Source organism: Lepisosteus oculatus, chromosome 9 (genome assembly GCF_040954835.1).
Source record: "Lepisosteus oculatus isolate fLepOcu1 chromosome 9, fLepOcu1.hap2, whole genome shotgun sequence".
In the NCBI taxonomy this organism is placed as follows: domain Eukaryota; kingdom Metazoa; phylum Chordata; class Actinopteri; order Semionotiformes; family Lepisosteidae; genus Lepisosteus; species Lepisosteus oculatus.
Genome location: NC_090704.1, coordinates 35,643,027 through 35,653,823, shown reverse-complemented (window position 1 = coordinate 35,653,823; position 10,797 = coordinate 35,643,027). Strand labels below are relative to the sequence as shown.

Below are 10,797 nucleotides of genomic sequence, written 5' to 3'. Positions count from 1 at the left end.
AAAAAAATTAAAAAATATGACCTAACCTAAAATCCATTTTGGATAGGTTGGCATTTTACAAGTACTCCTTTTAGAGTACAGTATGTGCTCTCAGTTGCTTTACTTTATTATACTGTACATCCTGTTTTTTCACAAATTAGCCATTTGTTTTGAGTTCAGGATATACACATTAATGGCTCTGATGAAAGCCAGCCTGCTCTACTAACCATTTTGTTAACTTCAGTATCCTTTGTGTCCCTGTGGCCTTGGCATTGGTGTGCTTCCAAAACATTTTTAAATTTATAACTGTCCCAAGACAAGCATTTGTATGACCGAGTTCCCGCTTTCCTAAAGAGAATTGCTTCTCTATTATATGTTCATCACACTGTTCACTTCTCTACTTAGTCACAGTTCCTATTCTTTGGGAGACTTGTTACTCACTTATATTTTTAAATATGGAGGTCACAGAACATATAATACAAGAACAGAACAAAGAAATGGGACACATCCTACAAATGAAAAACAGCTAAAAATGCTCAATTATTTTATTATAAAATGAAGTTTTCACAAAAGACAAAAGGAGTAAAACCACAGACCACATATCAAGGAAATGTAAAGGAAGTTCAACTATCATTCCTCAACTCTGACTGTGGCATATACCAATTCACAAACTGCTTTGGTGCTCTGCATTGTGTGAGCGACAGCTTACAAAAATAGCTACATAGTTGTATAATTTTTACCAAAACAAATTGGGAAAAAAAAAAACAGTGCATAGAAAAATATGGAACCTGCTCAAAAATATCGAGTTTATTTTACTTTACAAAAGTTTAATTTTACCTCTTTTCTTCAAGATATAAGAAATCCATACTGCTTTTTACATGGTGCTTTTGGAATACAAAAGCTTGACTTTTGATTTAAAACTTTAAGAACTTACCATACTTTTTCTCTGCCACGTTTTAACTGACAAAAAAAAAATCAATCTTCACCGGTTTTAAGCTCTTAGTGTTCAAGCCTTTTGGAAGCTTATTATTTTAAGGCTTCCATTATTTCTGAACAAAATTTCCCAAAAGTGTAATATTAGTGTTCAATATTTCTCTAGATTCTGAGTGCAGGTCTTCAGTAAGTACATTACCGAAACATTCTTACTGCATCGATGAAGGTGCTTGAATAGGCTCAAACCATACAGTATTTAATTTCATCAGACCCGTTAAGTTCATGCTTCACTTGAAAGCTAATTTCTTCACTGAAATAATTACAATTTTCTCTCTTCCTCTGCTGGGCTAGAGGACAACTGATGCAATGAATCTCCTCATAAACCACAGTTCACATTTAAATTGAGCACAGGGCTTTCACAAAGTTGCAGTTTAAGGGAGGAGAACATCTCACAAAGATCTATTCGATAACAGTGCATGTGTATGGTAAAAAAAAAAAAAAAGTCCCCCCAAATACTCCATAACAATGAATTCAGTCGAGTTCAGTGTAGGCGTCACTACCCTGAAGATGACCCATGCTTAGTGATGTCACCGCTGACGACCCCGTCACCTAAGCTGTGACCCACATTGTCACTGCTTGATGAATGAGACAACTGCGTTTCCTAAGGATATATTTGAGATCTCTGCAAGGTGGGTGCTTCAGAACCTCTCCTTGTCAGGCTTCAGATTGCTTGTTTTGCAGAGAAGTTGACCTTGTTGCTAAAAAAATTTTAAAGTCCTTATTCTATGAACTTATTCACCTACCCTTGGAATTTTATTCTGCCGCTACTTTGAAAAATCACCAGAGTTTTGTTTCGATTTTGAACAGTCACTGCACACATGATTTCCTGCCTAGTCCTAAAATGATTCTTTAAGGAATATCACAGTCCATTACACAATAGGAAAAGATTCACAGCACACCCCACACCAAATAGTGCAGAAAGGTTTCAAATGCTTCTCAAACATTAACACTTGTTACTTGTATTCTTTCAAGTCCCCAGTCCTGGTTGAGGCCCCAACCCCCACCCCATGCTCACTTCTGCCTTCACTGGCTCCTCGGGGACACCACTGACTTGAAGAGGAAGAGCTCCGTTCGGGCAGGAGCAAGGAGCCGAGAGGGGGGCGGGGTCAACCGGCCGTTGCCATGGGAAGCGGCGCCGCCCTCTTGTACAGCTGCAGCACCTGCAGGGAGTCCAGCAGCTTCCACACCTGGGCCTCCAGCTGCATGTCATGGTTGGCGTAGAACACCAGTGGCTTCTTCACCACGTCAAAGTAATGGTCCGAGAAATCCACGTAATTTTCAGTGATGAAGCCGTATGCGGACACCTAAGGACAAACAAAATTCAGCAGTGGGCTGAAACTGGCCACTTAATTACCAGCAGACCTTGCTGACAATCAAGGGAGACCAAACTGCCTCATAGGCTGCCTAAGGTAATAAGCATAGGTGTCCATCTTATTTGCAGTTTTCATTTACTTTCAGCTTTATAACAGAAGGACAAGCATAAAAGAAAATACTTAAATTTTCAAAAGTTAGTTTACCCCTTGCAAAGATCTTGAATTGCCAGGACATTGGTATCGGCACTGGCAACACTGTATTGGCATATGTCGACAGCCACAAAAAAAGACCTGGGTTTCAAATGTGATGTTTATATCCTCTGTTATGTCTGGAGCTCAACCCTAAATAACTCTTGAGCTATTGAGTGGATTATCAGTTACTGAAAAACATCAATGACAGCGAGTCACTCTGGTATTTGTCCTTATTATACTAGTAAGTTCACAGGTGTTACTTGCATAACAGCACTCATTTGAAAAGTGCACCAAATTGATGCTTAGTAAAGTGATGTGAGCCAGTACTAAAAACTCCTAGAAAATGTTAAAAGCAGGTAAACAGCGCTGTTGGCTTACTCTGGGAGAGCAATATGCACATTTAGTTGTAATTTGTTTTCTTGCCAGCAGATGAAGCTATTTCTCTATTTCCTTAACCATGCTTAATCGTGGCCTTAAGCATAACTACAGAAATGATTTCTCCATGATGATTCTGAGAACATGCAAAGGAAAAACTCCCTGAAGAATTTTGGTGTCCAGCCTGTGTAACACTAGTCTGTACTCCCTTACGCGTGGACTGCATAGACTTCAGAGTACAACCAATTGAACTGTGACACCTTGCACAACTCTGCTTATGCTACACAACTCCCTTCACTTTTGATCACTGGCCAAATATCTTCCTTCCAATTATTTTAATTAGCAATGCAAATTAAATTTATTTAGCAATGCAAAAAACAAAGCACAGGTAAGGTATTTGTTACTAGACGGACAAGGCTGAATTACCTGAGAAGGGCACTAAATAAAAATCATATGTAGAGAACATTCCCTCACCTGGTCACAGCTATGTAGTGCAGTCAGAAGCATCAGGGCCCCAGTGCTGGGCATATAGAGGTGACTGTACGTCATCTTCAACAGACGTGATTTCAGGAACCTGCATAAACACATGTGTGTAATGGAATTACCAGAAATGTTATGGACTCTGTTTCTCAACTTTTTACCTTAACATTTTAAACCCATTTTAAATCAAATTGTAAAGACAGGATACATGTGAATGTTTGGAAATACAGGAAACTAATTGGGTACAGCCAACTGAGGAACTTGAGAGTAACTTCATTTAAGATGATCTTTTGATTTTGAAACCATGTATTTTTCTAACAGTTTCTTACAGTAGCCGACATTTCATGTTATTAATCTACCGACTTCACGACTCCACTCTATGACCTAAATTTATCGGACTAGAATATACAAAATTCATACAATGCCATATGCCACAGTGTTTTTGTTGAAATGTAGAACAAGATAGCCAGCCATGTTGTTCAAGTTGATACCCTGGCTTTTTTCCCCGAGAAACCGCAGGATGAGATTCTGGAATCAAACTAACTTAACTCCCAAACAGGCTGGATGAGAGAATGGCCTTGTCTCCTTTGTGACCATTCTTCTGTTCATAATGTTAGCATATGCCATTGAATAACCAATGCAGACAAAGTAAATTAAAAATAAAAATGTGAAAACGCACCAAATGCCGAAACAGTGCTACACAAAACACCATAGAGGCTGAAAAGCAAAACCTTATCAATCCTTCCTAGCAGTAGGCTTTGTCAATTATCTATTGCGTTGAGTGAAGAGGTCATGTTTTGTCAAGGATCATAGCATGCTACTAATTGTGGAGAAAGCCTAGTTGTAGGAATGTCTAGAGAAAAAGAAATCAAGAAAAGCTGCCAAAAGAAACACTGGGAACCATTTTGGTGTATGTGTTGTAAGAGTGGGCTCCAGCTGAATATCACAGTAAAGCATGAAAAATAGACCATGGTTAACATTACTGGCCTGCATTGGTGTATTCTGGAGTACTGTGTATTACAAGTCTGACATTTCTATTTCATTCACCAGGTGGAGTTAAATCATTAATTAGGAAAAAATAATTATGCATCGATTTTCCCAGGTTCATATAAGCTTTCAGGATATATCAATCAAAAAAAAAAGAAGCAAAAACAATTTGTCTTGAAAAAAATTCTTAATTTTATTAGGAGCAAAAATGGAAAAAAAGCAGATCTGATTAATCTTTCATCTAAACACTTAATTTCCCCCTGAAAGGCCTTGCTTATCAATACGGAGCCTCCCAGCTCCTAATTCCCTAGCTCTAAGCTGCTCTTCAATGCCAAGTGTTAATCACCTCAATCACCCAGAATCCTCCACAAAACCAGAGTATCTTCAAATAAGGGCTTTGTGAAGGTCTGCCATTTACCTGTCCTTGATGTATCGGATGAAATCAGGGTGAAGCATCTTGAAATCCTTTGCCGAAGAGTGAGAGCCAAAATACTTAGAGGGCCTGAAGATAGAAAAAAGTCCATCAGATGCATTAGTGCAATGCAATTCCTATTCATGCTGCAAAAATATCATTTCATATCATGACACAAAGTCAGGTACCTCATATTGTCCTTTCCAGAGAATAAAAAATCATTTTCAATTGAACTCTTTATAATGCAATAAGATACCAGAAAATGGCTAAAATATTTATTATATAGGATATTTTACCTTAGGCATATTAATGCACTAAAAGACTGAATATGGTTAGATACTCTACAGGCTAATAGTTCTGTGCTTAAAACATGACATTTCGTTCATAAAGGAAGACTGATGGACTGGCACTTTCTAGCTTTCTCTAGAAGCAACTTCTCAACTCGGCAAAATCCTTTTGAGTTTGCCAAGAGTCCAAGAACATTTTTTCCCCCCCAAATGGAAGCCCCACCACTGCTCTCCCCAAACTCACAGGTCACCCCTGTCATGTCCCCAGGGAACCTGCAGACTTCGGATCGCTGAGCTCAGCATCACATAGTCGCGGACGTCTGAAGGGATGAAGATGTACTGAATGTCCTGCAGGACACACAACAGTGGGAGGAGGGCCTCAGGTGTTCTGGAGCAAACTGACAGGCCTCTACCTCCGAATGGCACATATACGCCCGCGGGGGAGCCAGAGGCTATCTTGGTAAACAATGGACACAAGGCTGGGTACACATGAGCGGGACGCACACACACACACCCACACCCACTTTTCCAGAAGCCAATTAATCCACTAGTATGTCTTGGAGGAGGAAACCAGAGAACCTAGTGAAAACCCACACAAACACAAGGAGAGCCTACAAAATGCCATGCAGACAGCACACCAGGTATGAAATTGAACCCAGGGCCCCAGCGCAGCAATGTACCATCATGCAGCCTTATACCAAATCACCTAGAGCTAAATAGTGTGTTTATTAATGCACTGCCTCCCTGAAAATACCTCCAAAATAGTATAAGCCATGAGACCTCCTTTAATAAAGCTTAAATGGTAACAGATTTTTCAGCATACTGCATAAATGCAAAAACTCTGCAGAAATAGTAATAAAAGAGAATTAATAATTTATAAAGGATGGTTACCACGTGCTTTAGAAATGACTTGACAACGCAATGTTCACGCATCTGCAGATTTACTAAGAACTTCTTACCTGCTCTTGAGGAACCTTGTCAAAGCCAAAGGCCCTGTATGCAATCAGAGAGTTCTTCATGGTGTTGGTAGTGAAGCCATAGAAGGAGGTTTTAGTGCCAACATCTTCTTCAAACCCCTTTGTTATGGCCCCATTTATTCTAAACATGCACAAACAATTGTTTGGAAGGAACACAAAACAGGCTTTAGAAGGACTCAGATGCTGTTATCTGGTTGTTCAAATCACTTTATCACCACTGCACAAGTTCCTAGCACATGTAGATACTGTAGATGTTATAGATGCCATGGCACGTTAGAAATGCTGCTATACATCTCAAATGCTTTTATATTTTACTGAACATTTGCAAACCACAACATATGCCATAAAGGTGCTTTAAAGAGAAAACAATGGGTTTTTAAAAATTAACAACTGAAAAGAAATGAAAAAGAGGAAGAGGGGGAAAAACAGCATTCTCATAAAAACATTGCTTTAACTTTACTCGGCACTTGCAGGATAAACAGAAATTCTACATTTAAGTACTATCTGTTCTCCACTTCTCTGTATTTTTTATTTCAGGTTCCCTCATTTGAAGTTTCCTTCTTTCCAGATCAGTGCTATTTGTCCATTTAAAGCCAACATATAAAACCTCCTGGTAAACATGCTAGTCAAGTATACAATTATTAAACAGAAATTTCATAGCACGCACCTAAAAACAAAGTCGTGACTGTCAATAGCGTGGCCCTGCCTTGAGCCATTGAGAATACCCCCATTGCCCACCACAGCACAGCGGACACAGCCCCCCTGCGGGCGCACTGGGAAGACATCGCGGTTTGCCTCTTCACCGAGGAGGGCCAGGGTTGAGTTCACCACTGGAACAAGGACAAACCCCAGACAGTGGAGAAAGGATTTCAGAGAAAACAGAAGAGAGTCATCCAATAGGTTTCCTAACTTTCCTGATGAAATAGACTTGTGCAACGAGTTCTGGGGCTGAAATCTCCACATTAGACACCGGCCAACTGCCAAAATTGAAACAACACCACTACGTCATAGCACAGCACAGTGCAAACATGCACACGTGTTCCACATCACAATTCCTGTTTAGATACTAATAACCTCATTTGAGTTCCTTACAAATTAAAATGCCACAGAATTATGGAGACCTTTTAAGGATACATTCTGAAAAATATTAGGAAGAGAAGCACTTCAAGGCTGTGAGTGGGCAATTGTCTATGTAGAATAACAGTTACAACCAGCGCATGAACAATCTGCAGATTGCTGTATACGTTGCAAGTGTAGAGCAACAGTCAACTCTGCAGTAGTTTGCTCTCCAACAGGTGTAAAACACAACCCCAAGCGGGGTCTACACCATGTGGTGCTACACTATGATTAATTAATATGCAAACTATGTTTAATTGAACGTTTGCACCATAGAGATGAAACAAAGGGAGAGATAGGAGCTCTAGGATCAACCAGGTTCTTCATTACTTCCTTGTGCTCGGTCCCTCCCTACGGTAAACTGCTCAGAGAGGTGAAGGGGTGACACGGGAGGAAAGCTGCACTGATACCCTCCACAGGCAGGCCCTTCCAGCCATAGGGAGGCAGGTGCTGCTGCAGTCTCTGCCACTCGGAGGGGCTGAAGGAGCTGGCCCACTGTAGTACCGGCACAGAGAAGTTGAAGAGATTGTGCAGCTTGGGATGCTGGTGAATACTCCATCGCAGGGAGCACGTAACCTGAGACAAAAAGAATAAGCCAAAAAGTCTGATTTGAAGATATCCTTTCCGGTACAGCCATTCATTACTAACAGGTATGATTAATTCAGGATGGCAAGGTGGTGCTGTAGTTAGCACTGCTCTCTCACAGGGCTGGAGCCGTTTCCTGGAGGAGTACTATCTGAGAAGAGTGTGTATGTTCTCCCTGCATTTGTGAGGCTTTCCTCCGGGCCCTCCATTTTCCGACCACAGCTCAAAGATGTGCTGGTGGGTTAATTGGGAAAACTGGCCCTGGTGTGAGTATCCCATCCTGGGTGGATCCAGCCATGCACCTGTTGCTTGCTGGAATAGATTCTGCCCCCCTCATGACCCTGAATTGGATGAAGCGGTTAGAAAATGGATGGAGGATGTTTTAAAAACATTCAAATGATTTCATAAGGTAAACTTGCATATTTAATAATAATAATAATAATAATAATAATAATAATAATAATAATAGCTTACACTTATTTAGCGCTTTTCTGGACACTCCACTCAAAGCGCTTTACAGGTAATGGGGACTCCCCTCCACCACTACCAATGTGCAGCCCCACCTGGATGATGTGACAGCAGCCATAGCGCGCCAGAACGCTCACCACACATCAGCTATCAGTGGGGAGGAGAGCGGAGTAATGAAGCCAATTCATAGATGGGGAATATTAGGAGGCCATGATCGGTAAGGGCCATTGGGAATTTTTTTGGCCAGGATGCCGGGGTTATACCCCTACTCTTTTCGAGAAATGCCCTTGGATTTTTAATGACCACAGAGAGTCAAGACCTCGGTTTTACGTCTCATCCGAAGAACGGCACCTATTTGACAGTATAGTGTCCTCGTCACTATACTGGGGCATTGGGACCCACATGGACCGCAGGGTGAGCGCCCCCTGCTGGCCCCACTAACACCTCTACCAGAAGCAACCTTAGTTTTTCCCAGGAGGTCTCCCATCCAGGTACAGACCAGGCTCACACCTGCTTAGCTTCAGTGGGTTGCCAGTTGTGAGTTGTAGAGTAATATGGCTGCTGTTAAACAACTTTAACAGAAAACAAATTAACGTTCTTTTCAAATATTTGACTTGCACTGTTTGATTGCTGGCCTGAGGGCAAAGCAGGTACCTCCATCGGTTTTTGTCATGCTATATAATTCGATTCTTCCGGGCAGACAGAGCAAACCCAGAATCTACCTGATCAGTCATGCTAGTTTCAGCACTTAAACTGGGGGTAAACAAGATGGGGGGAGGAGGGGGGAGAATCTACTGTAGATTGCTCCTCTTGTTAAAAGCAAGGCCATGTTTAGATTTTCCAAATATCTTCAAATGGGGATAATGCTGTAGTGGATTCACCAACCCCCCCCAAGACCACCACTGATGATTTTGCTATAGCCCCGATACCAATCCTTAACTTATTTTTTTCCCCAACCCCAATACCTGGCATGCTGTAGTGTTTTAATATCCTGTTTTGAAGCAACTGAAATGAAACCTTCTCAACCCTTTTGAGTTAATTTCAAGACATTACAATGTCATCTGGCCCTGTAAAGAATTAGTTTTAAAATCTCAGATAATTTTTTGTCATGTCCACCTGATTTGGAACAAGCAGTAGTGCCTGTTTGTCCGCTATGGCACACAGTAATGAACCCTTTGACCACACACAGGGGAACAGAGCATGGGCGATTTTTTGCCTCACCGACCCACAGTCTTTTAATCATGGGAAAGAAAGCCTCGTACTGGAAGCTGACGGCAGACCAGAGAAGAGATGTGCACAAGTCCACAAGGGTCGCCATGCTGTAGAGATAACTAATCCCACTTTTTCGCCAGTGGTGCTTTGACAATGGCACGCCAACACTCGCAGAATTATGGTCATGGTCAGCTAGTGACATACTGTAACTCAAACCCGTGACCACAGAGTGCCATTATGGGATAAACCCTCCATTCAATTCTTCTGGCAAAATCCTTCTAGTTTAGTCACTAGCAAAGTTACTTAAGTAATCAAATTAAAATCACATTGTTTTATTTAACATGAATTCAATGAATGATACACTGCATCAGTAACGGATGCCAGAGAAACAAATGTGGTACTTGAGGTGATAAATTAGGTTGTGCACTGCAGTTAAGTGGGTAATGAAATTAAGTGTTCAAATACTGTAACTTGAGACTACACATCAGTCTGCAAGAATCATGAAACCTTACCTCTTTTTCCTGTCTAGTCTTGGTCTCTTCCTCTTCCTGAAGAACAAAGTTTCTGTGCGTTATTGTCCTAGAAAAGATAAATATTTATGTTTATCACTTCAAAAAAATAAACCCTCACTCATAACTTTCTGCAGGAACAATTTTTAAATGTTGATCATCAATACAAAAAAGGATCTCCAGGAGATGAAAAGGATGAAAGACACTTGTTTACCCAAGTGTATGGAAAAAGCTGTTCAAACATTTAAAGAATGGAGACCATAGAAAGGTGATAACTAACTGAACTGTGGATGAGATATCATTCAAAGACATAAAAGCAAACTGATGGGAGAATTTTTTTTTTCCTAGGCATATTGTAAAGGTTCACTTAAAGCTGAAAATAACAATCAAACCACAACCACACTTCATGAGACAAACAAAATTGTTCAATATTTGCCCCATTTATAAAGTGCTCTCCATCCCAAAGGACCAAAAAGTTCTTTAGATATAGGAGGGGACCCACTTCAACCACCAGTTTATCAACACTAGGAGTACAGAGCAGATCAGGTAGAAAGTGAGACATTGTCTGTTGCCAGTTAAACAGTTAAATAAAGGAATTTCAGAGGTGAATGTAGGCTGAACACCAGTGTTAACGCCTCTGCTCTTAATACAGTGCCTTGGTTCCTCTTCCAGTGTCCCTATCATACAGGAGTATTTGATTTGAAACTTTGGGGCTAGGGGGCCATCTAGTGGTCCAACATTTATAACAGAGACCTGATTTTCCTTAGTGAGCTCTAGGCCTAGTGCTGGCTGGGCTCAGCCTTGCTCCCAAATTCTGGCTAGAAGTTGGCAATGCTAATATCAGCTCCACAGGATTCCTTGAGTGGAGCTAGCAGGTGCCTTTTTTCCTCCAGGGTTGTGGCTTCTGTCATG

At 41.0% G+C, this 10,797-nt stretch overlaps 1 protein-coding gene across 5 annotated transcripts in view; it reads right to left on the bottom strand.

Annotated features, from left to right (window-relative positions):
* Positions 1-510: 510 nt before the first annotated feature.
* The window catches only part of st6galnac2 (ST6 (alpha-N-acetyl-neuraminyl-2,3-beta-galactosyl-1,3)-N-acetylgalactosaminide alpha-2,6-sialyltransferase 2), a 33,131-nt gene continuing 22,844 nt past the window's right edge, over positions 511-10,797 (bottom strand). For all 5 annotated transcript variants that reach the window (XM_015356529.2, XM_015356528.2, XM_015356527.2 and 2 more), the window contains 8 exons: positions 9,889-9,955; positions 7,522-7,687; positions 6,663-6,825; positions 5,978-6,116; positions 5,263-5,366; positions 4,738-4,821; positions 3,327-3,426; positions 511-2,276 (listed from right to left, as the gene is read on the bottom strand). In XM_015356529.2, the coding sequence (XP_015212015.2) occupies positions 2,079-2,276; positions 3,327-3,426; positions 4,738-4,821; positions 5,263-5,366; positions 5,978-6,116; positions 6,663-6,825; positions 7,522-7,687; positions 9,889-9,955 (1,021 nt within the window). In that variant the 3' untranslated portion in view covers positions 511-2,078. The remainder of the gene's footprint in view (positions 2,277-3,326; positions 3,427-4,737; positions 4,822-5,262; positions 5,367-5,977; positions 6,117-6,662; positions 6,826-7,521; positions 7,688-9,888; positions 9,956-10,797) is intronic.